The sequence below is a fragment of the Chiloscyllium plagiosum genome, unplaced genomic scaffold, assembly GCF_037043375.1.
Source record: "Chiloscyllium plagiosum isolate Xiang-an unplaced genomic scaffold, Cpla_swu_hap1 HiC_scaffold_12, whole genome shotgun sequence".
Classification (NCBI taxonomy): Eukaryota; Metazoa; Chordata; class Chondrichthyes; order Orectolobiformes; family Hemiscylliidae; genus Chiloscyllium; species Chiloscyllium plagiosum.
In genome coordinates, this window is record NW_028270150.1 from 87,052,763 (window position 1) to 87,072,419 (window position 19,657).

General features: G+C 39.2%; 1 protein-coding gene across 5 annotated transcripts in view; it reads right to left on the reverse strand.

The window, feature by feature from the left end:
* LOC122554951 (histone-lysine N-methyltransferase SETDB2) overlaps nucleotides 1-19,657 on the reverse strand; it is a 100,351-nt gene that overhangs the window by 55,819 nt on the left and 24,875 nt on the right. For all 5 annotated transcript variants that reach the window (XM_087993010.1, XM_087993007.1, XM_087993009.1 and 2 more), the window contains 5 exons: nucleotides 15,645-15,811; nucleotides 14,675-14,739; nucleotides 13,896-13,941; nucleotides 10,928-11,053; nucleotides 1,894-1,965 (listed from right to left, as the gene is read on the reverse strand). In XM_087993010.1, the coding sequence (XP_087849136.1) occupies nucleotides 1,894-1,965; nucleotides 10,928-11,053; nucleotides 13,896-13,941; nucleotides 14,675-14,739; nucleotides 15,645-15,811 (476 nt within the window). The remainder of the gene's footprint in view (nucleotides 1-1,893; nucleotides 1,966-10,927; nucleotides 11,054-13,895; nucleotides 13,942-14,674; nucleotides 14,740-15,644; nucleotides 15,812-19,657) is intronic.

Below are 19,657 nucleotides of genomic sequence, written 5' to 3' on the forward strand. Positions count from 1 at the left end.
GAGTCGGTAAGTGGAACGAAAGGGGAGGAGAGGAGCTGGAAAGGGAGTTTATTTGAAATTGAATAACTCGATGTTAAGTCCTCTGGGCTGTAGGCTGCCCAGATGGAAGATGAGGCGGTGTTCCTCCAATTTGCGGTCTGACTCACTGTGGCAATGGAGGAGGCTGAGAAGGATTGGGAAGGGGAATTCAAATGGGCAGTGACTGGCAGGTCAGGTCAGCCCTTGCAGGCCCGGCTGAGACACGTGCCCTTGGTTTACGTTTGGTCTCACCGATGAAGAGTAGACCACATCGGAAGCACTGAATACAGGAAACTAAGTTGCAAGAGAGGCAGGTGAACCATCGTCTCACCTGGAAGAACTGTTTGGGGCCCTGAATGGAGGGGAGAGGGCTGATGTGGCAGCAGGTTTTGGATCTTTTACAGTTGCAGGGTAAGGTACTGGGTGTGTGTGTGCATGTCTGCCTTCTGCAAGGATTGCTACTTTTGTCACTCCTTGGTTCACACCACTCTCCCCAAAATTACCCCTGCCAGACCCCCAGTACCTTCGCCTGCGATCATAAAAGATGCAAAACCTGGAGGCACACCACCCTTCTCACCTCCATCCAGGACCCCAAACAGTCCTTCCAGGTGAGACAGAGGTTCAGCTGCCCCTCCTCCAACCTAGTTTACTGTCTCCGGTGCTCCTGATGCGGCCTTCTCTTCATCGGTGAGACCAAATGTGAAGTAAAAACATGTTTTACTAAGGATCTCAGCCAGGCCTGCAAGAGCCAACCTGATCTCCCAGTCACTGCCCATTTCAATTCCCCTTCCCATTCCTTCTCCAAAATGATCATTCTCAGCCTCCTCCATTGCCACAGTGAATCAGATCGCAAATTGGAGGAACACCACCTCATCTTCCATGTGGGCAGCCTACAGCCCAGAGGACTTAACATTGAGCTATTCAATTTCAAATAAGCTCCCTTCCCACCTCCTGACTCCCTTTCCAGCCCCTCCTCCTCCCTTCTATTCTATTTACCGACCCTTCATTCCAGCCACCAATCGGATTCATTCCTCCCACCAACCAACCAGGCTGTACCCTCTACCTGTGTTCGCCCATCACTACCTTACCACTCCACCCCTCCCCACCCAAAACCCTCCCTCCTCCTCCCTTTATCTGCAGTTTCCCTCACCTTCACCCCCAGTCCTGGAGAAGGGTTATACCCGAAACACTGATTTCACAACCTCCTGATGCTGCCTGGCTAGCTGTGTTCTTCCAGCCTCCTGCTTGTCTACTTTGGATTCCAGCATCTGCAGTTTTTTAGCCTTTGTAATGAGTTCAGAACAGAACTTTGCTAATTGTCCTGAGGCTTTCTTGTTAAGGTGGCAAAAACATAACAGGAGTTTCTTGTGACAAACATTTACGCAATAAATCTAATTATCTTAAACAGAAAAATTCAAAAACCAAGAAAGCCAAAATTAGATTAGATTAGATTCACTACAGTGTGGAAACAGGCCCTTCGGCCCAACAGGTCCACACCGAAACTCCGAACAGTAACCCAGCCAAATACCTTTTCCCTCTGACTAATGCACCTAATTGACAATTTAAGTATGGCCAATTCACCTAACCTGCACATCTTTGGACTGTGGGAGGAAACCAGAGCACCCAGAGGAAACCCACGCTGACACAGGGAGAATGTGCAAACTCTATAGACAGTCATCCGAGGTTGGAATCGAACCCGGGACCCTGGTGCTGTGAGGCAACAGTGCTAACCACTGAGCCACCATGCCGCCCCCTGAAATTCTATCACTTTTATCAAGTAATTATTGCTCTTCCCACAATATATACTGGGCTTTTCCTACTGTCCTCAACTTAATATCAATGACGTATAATAAAACAGTAATATGTTTAGCCTACCTGATGTATCAAATGAAAGCAAAGAGTCTTGGATTCCAGCCTTGTTAATTAAAATCAAAGCCTTCAAATACTCTGCAAGAAGTAAACAGGTTTTTAGACAGGCTATGAGTTTAGATAAGCAGAAGAGTCTCTTCAATAAAGATATTCGTGTAGCAGCCATCCTTCCCAACAACTATTTAAGTAAACTTGCGTCAGGTAAAAGACAGGAAATATTGAAGTGCTTAAGTCAAACACAATTTATGAGATTATAACTGGTCAAAACAAAATATAACTGAATTTTGAAAGTCCATTTAAATTTGCTATCCACAATACTTTAAGGGAGACAGAAAGAAGTCTTGAAATAAACAGTTCAACATTTTACCAAATCATACTTTCTCATCAAACTCATTACTAGTTATTTGAAGGCACACTTCCAGTTGGGAGATCTGCAGCAACTGGTACATGAACACCCATTCGTTTCAATCTGTGATTAACTAACAGTATAGATAACTAAACATGTCATGTGACAATGCAAAGCAGCATAATTCAAGGTGCAAAATTAAACTGAAATTTTGTTTACCGAGCTAAATTATTTGACAACAAATGATTGTTCATCCTGAAATTCTGGAATAAATCTACCCATATGTACTTAGATAAATATTATGTTAATTGGCTTTAGTGCTGGAAACAGAGAATTCAGACTGGGTATACAGTAATTACATCACCCTGTGATTATGCTAAACTATAGATGTTTCCATATAAGAGAAATGTGATTTTGTCTATTATGTTTACAGCAACTGTTTGTTGAGTGGGTCAATCTGAGTGTATTGCTCTCATCAATAACTTCTGCTACTTCAGACATTTTACTATTTTCCCTTAGGTGATACAAATAAACTCAGCCTTCAGTATTTTGCAAGGCATAGCATTCCATGCTCCAACAGTTCTTGCATAAAGAAAGTTTTGCTAACCTCACTCTCCCTGATGGCCTCTCAATAGTGGCTCCCCAATCAATGGAGTAGCTTGGTCTCAATTTGCCCTGTCATTTCATCATTTTAAGAACTCTAATTTAACGTCTTCTTCTCCTTTACTGTTCTCATAGAAGTAAAGGGGTGCCAATTTAAGACTGAGATGAGAAATTATTTTCTCTCAGAGGGTTGAGAGTCTTCAAAACTCCTTGCCACAGTGACTGTAGGGTCAGAGTCTTTGAGTATATTTAAGGTTGAGATGAGAAGAATCAAGGGTAATAAGAAAAGAAAAGAGATGCAAAGAAGATCAAATCAGCCTTGACTCTTTTGAATGGCATGGCTGGCCTCAGAGGCTGAACAGCCTATTCCTGCACCTTCCTATGATGCTATGGTATAAATAGCATCTCAAACTGCAGACATTCACCAAAGATCCTTAGATAGCACTTTCCAAACCCACAAGAACTTTCAACTAGAAGGTCATGAACAGTAGCAGATACCTGGAAAAACCACCACTGCAAGTTTCCTTCCCTGCCACTCACCATCCTGACTTTGAATGATATCACTGTTCTTTCAGTCACTGGGTCAAAATCCTCCAATTCTCTCCCTCAGGGCACTGTGAATCAACCTTCAGCACATGAACTGCAGTGGTTCAAGAAGGCAGCAGATCACCACTTTCTCAAGTGCAGCTCCAGATGGGCAACAAATGCTGGCCAGCCAGTAAAGCCCAAGTGAATAAAAAAAAACCAAGGCATTGCAAGAACTTGAATTCAGTTTGAAAGATTACCATAAAACTATGGAAAGGTTATGGCAATGTTTGCTAATCCATGAATATGCTACATATATGGGTTTGAAACCTATATTTTCCCCAATACTGTATTTAAACTTTATCTCTGTTCTTTCGGCCAATTGGTTTCTTTGAGGCAGGGAACATTTTGTCCTCATGAAGTCTGCAGACTGCACTTGAAGTGTCTCCAATCTTAAAAACGTATGGCTGACTATTAACAGTCCTCTGAAATACTGTAATCTGGCAAGCCACTTATTGTATACTGCATTGACAGCAGCAGCTCACTACCACCTTAGCATGGCATCAGGGATGGGCAATAAATACTAACATTGCCTCAACTGCAAGAATTACATTTTTAAAAATATAAATTCATGTAAGACTTAAAATAACCATATTTACCATCATATCAAAGCTTTTGCGGTTTCTCCAAATTAAAAACTTTTAGAGCCACTCAGTATATTAGAAGACGACAAAAAAGTCTTCATCTTATTTAGTCAATCAAGATATGTTATTAAGATATAAACTGTCAGAGCAGGTGGTGAATAAGAAACCTAAAGGATTCAAAAGGCAACAAATACTGTATTCATCATGTTCCTCTGTATTCCTCATATCTTAATAGCAACCTGCAAAACTGGTACCTGCTCTTTGCACTAAATGTGTAAGCCATGTACTTACTAAGTTGAAACCTATAAGCCTTAGCTGATGACACTGTGATGTCTATGACTTCTTTTGTTGGAATGATTTAGCTGAACATCTATGAAATTCGAAATATCCAAAGAGCCCTGCACATGGTTCCTTCATCAAAAAAAATTCTGTATTTGAAAAGTTTATATTGAAGAATTATGCTTAAACTGTTTAAGATCACTGCTTGCTGAAATATTGTTGGATCAGTTCTAATTATATATATCCTTCATCTCCTTCACCAGTAAAACATATTGAAAAGATTTTGTATGTCAATGGTTAAAGTTAAATTGCAATGCAGAGCAAGTTGAATTCCGATGTAGCACTGGACTGAGTATATTCTGAAAACTTGAATGTATACTGAAGATCTCTTAATGGAGGGGATTGATTAACTCAGTTGGCTGAATGGCTGGTTACTAAATAGAGCGATGCCAACAACATGGGTTCAATTCCCCCACTGGCTGAGGTTACTATGAAGGATTCCTATTCTCAACCTTTCCCTTTGCTTGAGGTGTGGTGATCTTCTCCCTGATGAGAGCAGCCCAATGGTCTACTCAGACTACGATGACTTTACCTTGACCTTTTTAATATTCATTGCTTTACCATGTCAGCAATCTGTGGTAATGTAAACTCCCTATCATCACAGTCACTTGCTTGACCTTGGCATTTCCCATGGCCTCAATACTCCCATAGTATCAATCAAGAGATTGTATCAAATAAGGCTCTCGCTGTTCAATTCCTTGCATTGCTCTCCACTTGTAACCTACTTTCCGCTCCAAATCCTACTTTCTTCTTTATTTGCCCTCTGGAAAAGTAGTGTCTTGACTTCACTGACAACTGCCAGCTAAAAATGCTCACTATGTAGCCCCTTCGTTCACCACAACATTTCTGCAGCATACAATAATGTTCAACAACAACCTTCACAGGGTCCCAATCAACACTATTATTGTTCTCACGCAGCTGTCTCCCTGATATGTCTGTCATCTCTACTCCCCTAAAACCAAGGACTGCAGATTTGAAAGGATATGGCAGACAACTCATCACTACCAAATCTAGCAAGATCACGAAGTGCTACTGTGTTCTACTCTGGTTTGGAAAACTGCCAACTATTTAGGGATATTCTGGAATCCTTTTCTCTGCAGCAAGTTTCATAGAATCTCTACAGTGTGGAAGCAAGCCAGTCGGTCAATCAAGTCCACACCCATCCTCCAAAGAGCATCCCACCCAGACCCACCTCCCTACCCTATTCTTGTAAACTTGCATATCTCATGGCTAACCCACCTAGCCTGTACATCCCTGGACACTATGGGTAATTTAGCATGGCCAATCCACTCAATCTGCACATCTTTGGACAGTGGGAGGAAACGCATGCAGACATGGGGAGAATGTGCAAATTCCACACAGTCATCCAAGGGTGGTATCGAACCCCAGTGCCTGACACTGTGAGGCAATAGTGCTACTCATCTTAAACGTCTCTTGCCGATCTCCTCCACCCTTACCTTTAACAAGTGCAAGGAGCTTGTTTGTCACCTAGATTGAAACAATCTAATCAACTGTGTCTGCCACCATCACCCCTTCCCATAGCTCACCAGGCTAAAATTCCACAAGCATCTCACTGCCACAGCCCTGAATTTGCAATTTTCTTTCTTTTTTCTCCCACTGTGCCTCATACTCTCTCTGAAATCATTTGCCTATAAGATGCACCTACTGTCCTTTCCACACTCCTCCCACTAAACGACTACCGTCTAACTGCCATATATGGCTGCCATGTTAGCTGACTGTTCGTGTGTTCGATGCTTCTCTATATAATCGCAATCAAAAAAATGTCATTTCCAATGTCGCCTCTCATGACCCCCAAGGATCTATCATTGTCTTCCTCCTATTTCTCATTTACATGTGGTTCCTCCATGGCAGCATCCAAAGGCCCATCAGTTCTACAAGCACAGTGAAGCCAGTTCTACCATATCATTTCTCTCAAATTCCCCATGTCTCTAAATTGCCAAATTGCTCATGAGATCCAGTACAAGATGGGCAGAATTTTTTTTTCCCAAAGACTGCAAAGACAGTCTTTGATTTTCCATCACTATTCCAACCTTCTCCCGAGCAACTGCTTGATGCTAAACTGTTCTGTCTGCAAGCTCAATGTAATGTGTGATCCCAAGATGAGCTTTCAACCACATTACAGTTTCTGTAACTTAAGAGTTCACCTCTGTAACATTGCTCGACTTCCCCTCAGTCAGCTCATCTGCAATTGAAACCCTGTCTTTGTTACCTCCAGCAAGCCTCCCACCTCATCAGTGGACCAAGCTTTATTGCTGGTGGCTGATTTAAGAAACTCTCCAAAAACTAAGGCAAGTGTCTAGAGATGGTTGAAGTTGAACTTGACGTTCCTGCTCAGTTAAACAAAGATATTATAACCCATTGGAAGCTGGGAGATATTCTAAGTTGTTTGCTCTAAGGACTGTATTTCTGTGGGTAGTGTAATGTGTAATGAGAATAAATCAGAAATTTTGATTTCTGTGGTCTAAAGCATTAGTTACCTCCAAAAACAAAATGGTGTTTCATCAAAAATTATTTTCTGTTACAGTTGGTGTTTTATAATTTCGTCTGGTCATTTTTTCAGCCAGTAACTAGAGATTTGAATCTCGAAAAGTTATTCATCTTCATAGGATCTGTAACAATCTGATCTAACATTTCCTAATGTGACTTGATATCATACTTTACCTCATACTACCACTGTTAAGCAGCTTGGGATGGTTTATCATATTAGACACATTATATAAATAATAGTTGTTCTAACCGTACAAATATCTCAGTTTGATTGAGACATACAGTATAAATAGAATAATCTCAAGTCAATTGTCCATTCTTGCAAATTCTCCACAATTGTGTGAAACAACTCTAGAAATGAAAATAAAAAGCTATAAAATTGACACAATTTTACTGATGGTAAGCTTGTAAGCTATCATTCTGATAAGTGCTGATTGATCTGTGCCTGAGGATCACTAGATAGCTACTATATGAAAACTTATTAAAAATTAATATTCCTAAGACCTTGATCTCAAGAATAACAATTAACAGGTGTTATGCTGTCCAAGTAAGCCTGCCATATTCTAAGCAGCACATAATAGGGTAAACACCAATGATTCTAGATTCTTCTCATTTCTTATTCATTGAAAATAAACATACCCTTGGATTATCTTGAATGTAACCCAAGTCATGCTGAACTTAGACGCTGTGCCAATAATGATAAAAAAAATTACAAAATAAGTGCCACATTATATTCGTTGCATGCTCAGTTCACAGAATGGAAGCACATGCACAAAGCTACAATTCGTGCATTGATTTCCTAACAATTCCACTCCAGGGATCAACGTTTAGCATAATCAATGTTATGCTCAACTAGGTACAGCTTCATTGGATTTGTTAGATCACTTGGATGCACAGAAAGTGGCTTCTGAAACACAGAAACATATTGGGATGTCCTGAGGATATGAAGATGCTATGCATGAATTCAAGTTCTTATTTCTTACCCAAACATATGAAAACATGTAGGAAATGCTTTGTCAGACACTTTTTAAAAGAAAAAGTAAACAAGTACATTTTCATCCTCTAGAAAATGAGTCTGGGGATTTAACAATGGATGATTAGGAGAAAGGAGGCAAACTGAATAGATAGTTTGCATCAGTCTTCACAAGAGAGGATACACGCAACATCGTGGAAATAGATGTAAATCAGAAATTGAAAGGAAGGGTGAAACCCAAGTAAATTATAATTACCAGGGAAGCAGTACTGAGTAGCTTGTTCGAACTGCAAGAAGACAAGTTCTCAGTGTTATGTATATGGTTAGGTATGTGTTGCCCCTTTAACAGACCTGGTCAGGTGACCTGGAGGCATGTGCTAGGGGGCAGTTGCTAGGCATGATTGTGGAGCTGAGAGAACACACAATAAAGTATTCCCCTGCTCAAGTTAACCTTCCGTTTACCAGGTGTTCTATTATGGTTCTAGTGAACCACAAACACAAAACTGGCAACGAGGATTGGTTTTGGGCCACAAACTCTGCGCGAACACCATTTTGTTTTGTTATGAAGAAGGATGTCACCCAGACTTCATACAACTGTGCGTTTGTGACAGTATTGTGGAGGGAAGGAGTCGCGAAGCGACTTGGCTTGTGGTCGATACCAGAGAAGAACAGTATGCATTAGGAAGTGGCTGACAGCAGCAGTTGTGAGGGGACTTCGGCTAAGGGCCCAAGAGGGGAGTACTCTCTGGACGCTTACCAAAGTCATTGCAGAGAGCAGCTCCGAAGGGACTCAGGCTGCGGGTGATGCCAGGAAAGAATGGTATGCTAACACAGTCAGTGAGGGAGCAGATGACAGGGGCAAGATTCACCAGTGGGATTCAGGCTGCAAATTGCTATTGGACTAGAGTGGCAAGTAAACAAAATGGCAGCCAATTTGGAGAGATGGGACCCTTTCTTGGAGGGACAGAATGTTGGTCACTGTACACCGAAGATTTTGAAGATTTTTAAGGTGGCTGAACACGTAACAGTACCAGTTTTCTTGAGTACCGCTGGGAGCAAGCCCTTTGTGACTCGAGACATACCAAGAACTAAGCAAAGTTTTGGGGAGTTATTTTGCACCAAAGCCACTGATGACTGTACAACATTTGCATTTTTCTAAACAGGCATAGCAAGAAGGAGAGTTCCTCACCAAATTTGGAGCTGTCTCAAAGAGGTTAGTGGAACATTCCCAATTCAGAGGGTTCCTCAAAGATGCCTTGCGGGACCATTTAGTTTGTGACCTCTAACACAAAGACATCCAGTGAAAGCTATGAACAAGGACAAACCTGAATTTCAAGGCAGTTTTCAAAATTGCTACCTCAATGAAGTTGGCCGCCGGCAAAGCCACACAATCAAGTGATAATGCTCAGGTGCACTGAATAGCCGAAACTCAGCAGAGTGTGGCACCAACAGTAGAATGCCGCCGATGAGGCAAGAGCGGCCATAAGGAGTCAACGTGTTGGATCTGAAAAGACAAGCGCTGCAGGTGTAAACAAGTGGATTATATTGCCTGAAATTGCCAAGAATAACACAAGCAAGAGAAGGGACAGGGGTCTAAAGGAGACAGTTCAGAGAACAAAGCATAAGGTACAAGCCACCAGCCACATAATAGACCAGGAATCAGCCACGTCTGCCCAAGAAGACCCAGAGTCAGCACTGGGGTGTGGTTAGTAGGCTTGCAGATTCATAAATGAGTTTACAAGAGATTTTGAACAGGGAATACTTTATTGTGCATCCTCTCAGCTCTACAGTTGGTACGAGGCTGCCTCTCCACATGACCTGCTGTCTTAAAGGGGCAACATGCATCCAACTACATACGTACATAAATACCCAGGTCCTGATGGAATTTAAGTAGCGAGTGAGATAGTTGATTTGTTGCTTTTAATTTTCCAAAACTCATTAGACTTGGGAAGGTTCCTTTGGATTGGAAAATAACAAAAGTAATTTCTTCAGGGGAAGAAACTATTTAATATTCTTGCATATTGTGCACAGAAGAATATTCTGATAAACTGGGTATCTGAGAACCCGCCGGGCTTGCTGGGATGGCAGAAATTAATTATGGAGCACATTCCTTTGGACTTTTTTTTAAACAAACATGGTGCACCACACAACAGACTGTTTTTATAAGACATGGCAGCCCTACTTGAGTTATTTGGATATAGATTTGTCAGTTATCTTAACTAGGGCGTTTGTTTAACCAGGATGGTTAGGTTTGTAGGATTAAATGTGTCTTTTTCAGGCTGACAAGATGTCACAAGTAGTATGTGACATCTTTCCAATTTATATTGATCATTTGCTTGAAAGTATGTAAGATATGGTTGCTAAATTTCCTGATGACGCAAACATAGATTGGAAAGTGAGTCATGAATAAGACATAAGGAGCCTACAAAGGAGTTTGAATAGATTAAGTGAGTGGACAAAGATGTGGCAAATGGAGTACAAAGTGGGAAAACGTGAAATTGTCCATTTTGACAAAGTTAAAAATGAAGCATATTATCTGAACAGTGACAGGATGTAGAATTCTGAGTTGCAGACAGGCCTGCATCCTCTGGAATACAGAACAGTCAAAGATGACTTAATTCAACCATACATGATCCTCAGAGGACTTGATGGAGTAGATGTAAAACATCCCTTCTGGAGAATCTAGAACTAGGGATCATATTTTAAAAGAGAGATTCAGTAGCTTTTCCTCTCAGAGGATTGTGAATCTTTGGTACTCACTTCCTCAAAAGTCAATAAATGCAGAATGTTAAAACATTTCTCAGAGAGGTAGATAAATTCTTAATTACGAAGCGGATAAAGATTATTGGGATTATACAGGAACGCACAGTTGAGGTTAAAATTAGATCAGCCACAACTTTATTGAAGGGTTCGAAGGGCCAAGTGTTCCTTGTTTGAAAGTCTTTCCTGAGAAGGTAGTAACTGTTTTATCATTCTGAACTAGCAAGCTGTTATCTACAAACCAATGAGAGGTTAACAGAACTCATTGTTTACAGAAATGCAAACAGATGTAAAAATATTTTTGGAAAGATAACTCAATGTGTCACTTCAATTTTTTTTTACCTTGGTCACTTGCCATACCAGCCTTGATTTTCTGTTTCAGGCAGTTTAACACGTCACTCAGTTCCTCAAATACACGATCGACACTTCCAGTGGCTCGTACTTTAGTCCAAAATGATTTAGCTTTTTCTGAGAAAAGGGGCAGAAAAGATTATCAGTATCAGGGCAATATGACATTAACAATTCTAGTTTTTTTAAAATTAAGTATGTTTAATAAGTAAATGGATACCAAGCTTACGTCTTTCAGCAGGATGAGCTCTTTTGGCAGGATCAATTCAAAACACACAGACTTCATACTTGGATTTCAAATTTGTTGATAATTAAATTTTATTTCAGTCTTTTTGCCAAAATCAATGAAATTAAAGCATGAGCAAAATAGAGTTCAAATCTTGTGCTTATTTACCAAATTCCGTTTAAGATGTAGAAACAGAAGCAGGTCATTCAGCCCATCAAGTTTGCTCTGCCATTCAATGAGATCATGACTGACTTGATAATCTTCAACACCACCTTCCTGCCTTTTCCCCATAACCCTCAATTCTGTCCTGATTAAAAATCTGTTTATCCTAATCTTGAATATATTTAACAACTCAGCCTCAACAGCCCTCTGTTGAGCCCTCCACAGATTCACTGCCCTGAGGGAAATAAATTCTCTTGTGCTGTGTCTTCAATGGGTGGTGCCTTACTCTGAGATTATGCCCTCTAGTCCTCGACTCTTCAATAAGAGGAGACAACCTCTCCAAATCTACCCTTTCAAACTCCCTAAGACTCTGATATGTTTCAACATAATCTCCTCTCATTCTTCTAAACATCATTGAGTACAGGTCAAACATATTCAAACTTACTTCATAAGAAAATCCCTCCAAACAAAATTAACCTAGCAAACCTTCTCTGGACTGCTTCCAGTGCCAGAATATCTTTCCTTAGATACAGAGAGATGATTGTACTGAACTTAGAGATTCTAAAAGGTGCTTCACTGGGTAAATGCTGAGAGGATGTTTCCTCTCATGGGAGAGTCTCGGACCAGATGATATAATCTCAGAATAAAGGAGTGCTAATTTAAGACTGAGATGAAGAAGAATTTCTTGGAGGGTGGGGGGGGTTGAGAATCTTTGGAACTCCTTGTCACAGACAGCTATGGGTGCAAATTCTGTATGTATATGATGGCCAAGATAGACAGATTCTTAATCAGTCAGGGAATTGAAGTTTACAGTGAAAGGGCAGGAAAGTGAATATGAGGAATGTTGGATCAATCATGATCCTATTGAATGGCAGAGCAAGCAAGGGCTGGATGGCCTGTTCCTATTTCTTAAGGTCTCATGAAGACTAAAACTGCTCACAATATTCCAAGTCTGGGGGTATAACTATATCGTCTTTATACTTATTTTGTATTATGACCATGTTTATATTTCATTCCCTTTGACATAGATAACAGTCCATTTACCTTCCCTATTAAACCATTGAACTTGGATGCAAGATTTGTGTGACTCATACAAGAGCACCCCATGTCCCTCTGTGTTGCAACTTGCTACAGTCTTTCCCCATTTATATACTATTCAGCTCTTCTACTCTTCCTGCCAATCTGACTGACGTAACATTTTCTCACATTATATTCCATTTGCCAAGTTTTTGCCCACTCACTTAACCTGTTTAAAACCCTCTGCAGACTTTTTATATCTTACTCACTACTTGCCTTCCCACTTATTTTTGTGTCATCACAAGCTTCGCAATAACACGTTCTCTTCCCTCATCTAAGTCATGAAAAGTTATTCTAAATAATTCTTATCCAATATACCTGTGGCACTAGTTACAATTGTCACCCTAAAAGTGCTCCTTTTACCTCAACTTTATGTCTCCTATAACTTAGCCAATCCTTTATCCATGCTAATGTACTACCCATACACCATAGGCTCATACCTTATTCAGTAGCCGTATGTGCAGTACTTTATCAAGTGATTTTGGACATCCAAATGTACAGTACATCTACTGGTTCCCCTTTATGTATCCTGCTTTTTGCAAATTGCATGATTTATAATAGATTCCAATATTTGCCCTCTAGAAATGAGAAGAATATGTGGGGAGACTTGGTAAGAGTTCTATAAAATTAACTGGAGTGAAGATCTTTTCATTTGGGAGGGAAACCAGACCCAAGTATCATAAATATAAAAGTAACCAATAAATCCAACAAGAAATTCAGGATGAACCTCTTTACTCAAATTTGGAGCAAGCTACAACAAAGTTGTCAAAATTCCAGGTAAAGGTTGATAAATTCATTACAGATAAAAAGGAATTAAAAATTATGCTGCGAGGATTAGATGACAAAACTGTGCATATGGAAGACCATTTTGAGCATAAACACTTGGCCTGACTGAACTGCTTCATTGTTCTAAATTCTCTGCACCAGTGTGGAGATTCACAGAAAATTGAGCAAAATTCTGTTTTTATTCCAGTCTTAGCTGTTAACTGCAGTTCGTGATCGTACTCTTATCTAACTCAGAAGGTAAGCATTCAAGCGCCGCTCCAGGTGGACTGAATATAAAACCCAGGATGACATTGCAGCTTGACAGAATGCTTCACTACTAGAAGTACTGTCTTGTAGTTGAAATGATAAGCCAAGATTCACTGTTCTCCCTCAGGTTAAAATTAACTAATCCAGCAAAACCACAGGAGTTCTTTGATAATCCTGCGAGTATTTAATCTACCAAGCAAATCACTAAAATGGATTGTATCATTATCACATTTCTGTTTGTGAGATCTTGTGCATAAGTTGACTAGTGTTTCTTACATTACAACAGTTATGACATTTCCACATGGTTCATTACCTGTATATGCCGCAAATTTTCCTAAGGTTGCGAATGATCCAATATAAAGTTTTCATTTGTTTTAGCTTCTGTAATATTTATTGGTAGTGTTGTGATCAGTTATTAGCAATGTTATTTAAGCCTAATTACAAAGTCTGAAACATAATACTTACTGAAACAGCCATGTTCCTGGAAAGATGTTTTGGGAACACTGGAATCCTAACATAAATATAATACTGGTGAATAGTTTATATGAAAAGTTTATTTTATCTCTTATTCAGGACAATTTAGCCCCTTTAAGCTTTCACATACATCACTAACAAATCAGGAAAATGGAGAATCAATGTATCAAACAATTCCCGTCAAAAGAAGTTATATATATCTCTAGGCAAGCTCAACTAAAAATATCAAGTATAATAATGATTTCAAGTTTCAAGGCAGAATTTCGGCTAGGCTGCATCAACAAGTTTTTTTTGGGTCCTCTTTTTGGTGTCAATTTTCCTAGGACATTCAGACCATATTCCCAACACGATGTAGAGAATTCAGACGCTCTCAAATGCCACTTGTCATACAAGATGCTGGTCAGCCTAAGTACTGACAGGCAATTTGACTGCAGGGATTATCAGACAAGCACAGTAATGTTTACATTATGCACATTCCAGTGACTTTGTCAGTCTGAATGGCTCAACTATTAAAAGCCTTCATTCCATATGGAATCTGGTATATACTTCAGATTATTTTCTCAATCCTTCATTTTCAAATTTTTTTCTGTTTCTTATAAAAAATGTGTATAGTTGTGCTCAAATTTCTTTTCACCGAAACAAGGGAAATTAAATAAGTAGTCGCAGCAGTGTGGGAATACAGATTTGACCAAATTCAGTTCAGTAACACATAGTAGAATAACTAACTTCATCCCATAAAGTGTAATACTAGCTGCATACTTATACATTACCTGTATGGTTGCATCAACATCTGACAAATAGGGAGGAGGTTTCTGGCATTTAATGAATTGTCCACCTTAGCAGAAAGGAAAGCAAAATCAATGAACAACAATTTATATTCAGCTGCTTAAAACTTGTTTGATTTCTCATGGCACAAATTAAGTCTATGGGGTGAATTTGCATTTGCAGATTTATATTTGCAGATACATTCCACTTTGTTCAAAAAGCACACCATCTATAGGCAGTCAGTCCATGTAACATTTTATAAATTCCTACTTTGGAAATGGAACCAGTCTGACTTAAAGTTGAGATACAGTCAAACTCTTAAATGCACTGCCTGAGCTGAGCAGTCACTCTTTTTTTTAGGCTGATAAAACCTTAAGTTGTCTTGGGATTGTGACTTGAAAGTAGTTCTGGAATTTACATATTAATCAATTAAAACCTGCATCCCCATTCTAACTGATTAAAGAGTCAACAACAATCTAGGTTTGTTCAAAACGTCGCACCAGTTTTATGACACTTTGATCTTTTATTACAAATTCTGAGTCCTTTGATCCTGCCCCACTAGTTACCTGACAAAGGAGCAGTACTCCAAAAGCTTGTACTTACAAATAGATTGTTGGACTATAACCTGGTGTTCTGTGATTTTTAACTTTGTCCACCCCAGTCCAACACCGGCACCTCCACATCAAAGAACCACAAGCACAAAGCACTTTCACATTAAATAACATTAATTTAAGGAAGGCAGTTAAATGCTTGTTCACAATGTACAGAATCTTAACACTACTTTTCAGATGCAAATAGAAAGCAAGGGTATTTGGCTCCCTAGAAATTAATCTATACTCTTGTGTACAATTTTATGACAAAAATTAAGCAACATTTAAAGTCATTTAAAAAATCAATTTACTAAACTGTCCTTCTTTTTAAATTATTAACAATTCAACAATGAATAAACTAAAGGAATAAAATATTTTTTTTTACCATATTTCGCTTTGTTCCTGATTTTCTGTTTGAAGGTTTCTGCTGTATAGTTAGAACTCTCATTTTCCTCATTACTGCTGTTGCTGCTGCAGCCATCAGAGGGTGATCCATGGGTTTTCTCATTTCTTCCATCTTCTTCATGACTTCTATGGCTTTTGCAATGCAACCTATATGGAAGAAGTTAGTTTGCTACTAGGGAGAGATGAACACCAAAATATAGACATGAACAGAAATGAAACAGCAACATCTCATTATTTTAAATGAAATGATATGCAATAATAGACATTATAAAATAAGTAGCTGGTGGAATAAGGTGGGCACAAATTTCTAATCGGTAGGTAGTATTTGAATATTCAAATAAAACTGAATGGGAATAACACAGAATTATAAAAGAAATGCAGGTAAGTTACTTAAAATATTAATTAATGCTACTGACTGATAGCTATTGAGTTACTTACGCACAATTATTGATTGGATGTATGTGCCATGAATTTTTTTTTCCCCAAAGAGGACACCTTTAAAAGCAGAGGACACTGATTACAAGCAACAACAATGTTGCATTTGTAAAAAATGTAAACTGCTGAATGGAGCTAATACTTTCACAGAGAAAGGATGTCTAACCCAATTTGTGAATATAATGAAGTTATTGAATTTTGAATAAATAGAGAGAGCTTGCTAGGAATGGCAGATGATCATTTGAAATTTGCTGAAGGTAACAAATTTTGGTTTGGGATCTGACAAATTGTGAAATACTACAAGACAGATACAGGTTAGCAGGCAGATATGTGGCAGACATAACTCAATGTTTAACTTTTTTTTAATTAAACATTTTGGAAGAATGTACCTCAAATAGAAAGATTTAACACACAATAAAGATGTAGTAGTTTTTGAATACACAAGTCATTAACAGGTGAACTATCCACAATTACACAAAAGAAACAGAACCTTTAGTTAATACTAGAATTCCAACGTACAAAAGTAATGGGGCTCGTGTTCAATTAGTTTAAGATTGCTGATAGCCCAAACCCTATGTGTGATGTTCTATCAGTTATAGAAAGGATATAAAAAAAGAATGGCAAAGAGTCAGTTTCAATTCAAATAGATATCTCGAGGAACGAATGGAATACAGCTATGAAGAGACACTTAAGTTAAGACTCTTTTCATTGGGTTGGAATATGATAAGGGGCAACCTGATGCAGATACTACAAGTTCTGATAAAAGTAAACAGCAGTAGATTAAAATCGTAGAATGATTACAATGGACAGTTATTCAGCCCACCCTATTTGTGCCAGCTGTCTGCAACAGAATACAATAGTGGTCCTATTCCATTGCTAGATCTAGTACTTTTTCAAATATTTTCTCTTCTGATAATTTTCCAATTCTTTTCAGAAAGCCATGATAATAGCTCTAATGAACACTTTCTCAATGTGCTCTGTCACCTTCAATGAATTGCCCTCATATACCTCAGGCCACCTGCTCCTGCACTCCCTTTAGAATTGTACTCTTTATTTTATATTGTATCTTTCCATTGTCATGACCACAGTTATGACCTGTACACATATCAAACTTAGTTCCAACAATTTTTTTTAAGAGGCAGACTGCCACAGCCATGACTGTAGATATAATTTCAGTGGCTGTGCGGAGTGACACACCGGATGAATGTCAAAGAAACATCAAAGAGACGGCTTGGAAGACAGATATGCATTACAAACTGAACATAATCCCCCGTGAGTATCTCAGATTATGAACATGATCATAAAAACAATATAGTAGTCTGAGAAAGAGACATATTTGTGTTTTCATCTCTCAAGAAGGCACAGGGACAGGATTTAAAAATAAGCCACGACCATGGCCTGTGTGCATGAATGGCCTGATGTTCTTGAGTTGAGCTTTGAGAACAGCCATTAAACTTTGCATAACACAGAAGGGGAAAAAGATACTTTCTTGTTCTGAGTCCTGGAAGCCAGCAAACAGGAAATAGGACAAAAGACTTGCAACTAACCTGCCAAACCAAAAATCCTGAGATCAATGTGTTTGTCGATCAACATTGCACTATCTATTCTTCATAAACAACTCAAAGACTAAACCATATATCTTGTAATTGATCTTTCTTCTTGGATTCATTTCATCTATCTTCATCTGGGTGCTCAAAAATTTGAATATCTTATTGGGAACCATAATAAATCGGGGATCCTCTCCTGGGATCTGACTGTTACACTGCTCTTCCTACCAAAAGCAATTACTTCACATTTCTCTGAATTAAATTTCATCTGCCACTTCTCCACCTTTTTCACCAGATTGCTCACATCCTCTTAAAGCTGATTTGTATCCTCCTCACAGATAACAAAGCTTCAATGTTGTGTGTCATCTGTAGGTTTTAAATTTGGGACTTCTATCCAAATCTAGGTGAGTTGATTTATCTACACAGTGATTCAGAAACAAAATCATTTGTCATTTGGTCAAATGTGGATTAATGAAAGAAAACTTGAGTATATTTGTTAAGGAGGAGAAAGTGAGGACTGCAGATGTGATTCAGAATAACGTGAACACTACGGATGAAGTCCTGTTCCATCTGAGGTAGACTTTGGGCTTCCCTGGCCCAAAAGAGTGGAAGGTGTTGAAAAACCACGGCTCTCAAAAATTGCCAAGAAAATGACTCAGAGTGAATGATCAACAGATCTGTTTTTGGCAGAGCACAAATGAATAAATTAACACTCAAGTCATTAATGCATTTCAAAAACAGCAAGAGTCCTAATACCAATTCAAGATAAACATCAAAACAAACCTTTCTCCAGTTGAAACTATCCATCATCAGTGCTCTTAGTTTCCTACCACTCAGCTAATTTCATATTCTTGCTGCTACTGTCTGTTCTATTCTGACCCATAATCTCTATCTTTGCACACTAGTTAGTTATTTGGGACTTGTCAATTGGTTTACATTAGCCTCATTCATTCTCTCTGTCATCTCAACTGTAGACTCAAGCAAGTGAGTGAAACATGATTTGCCCTTAACAAACACAGTCGAGAGTGTGGTATTGGAAAAGCGCAGCAGTCAGGCAGCATCCAAGGAGCAGGAGAATTGACATTTCATAGGAATGAAGGGTTTATTCTTGAAACGTCAGTTCTCCTGCTCCTCGGATGCTGCCTGACCTGCTGTGCTTTTTCAGCACCATAGTCTTGACTCTGATCTCCAGTATCTGCTGTCATCATTTTCTTCTTCTTAACAAACATACTTTGGTTTTCTTTCATTAATCCACATTTGACCAAGTGACAAATGATTTTGTTTCTATTATTGTTTCTTAAGGCTTCCCTACCACTGACATTAAAACAAATAGTCTGCAAAAGCTTGGATTATCCATATACCCTTTGCCAAACAAGAGTATTGTATCTGCAATTCTCCAGTCGTATGTCACCACCCCTACGCCCTCAGAGGAATGGAAAATCATGACCAATGCCTCCACAATTTTTATCCTTACTTCCCACATTATCTTGGCATCCATCCAATCCTGGTAAATTTAATAACATTATGTACCTCCTTTTTATTAATTTTCAGCCCATCTATCTCAACTGTCTTCTTTATCACTAGGGGCGACACAGTGGCTCAGTGGTTAGCACTGCTGCCTCACAGCACCAGAGTCCCAGGTTCAATTCTAGCCTTGGGCTGTCTGTGTGGAGTTTGCACATTCTGCCAGTGTCTGCGTGGGTTTCCTCTGAGTGCTCCTGTTTCCTCCCACAGTCCAAAGATGTGCAGGTCAGTTGAATTGGCCATGATAAATTGCCCATAGTGTTAGATGTGTTAGTCAGACGGAAATAGGTCTGGGTAGGTTACTCTTCGGAGGGTTAGTGTGGACTGGTTAGGCCGAAGGGCCTGTTTCCACACTGTAGGGAATCTAATCTAATCTAATCATGAAATGAGCAACATCTTCTTTCATGGTGAAGACAGTTGCCAAATATTCATTCAGTACTTAGTCATACCTCTCTCCCTTTTGCCTAAATCCTCTTAAATCCATAGA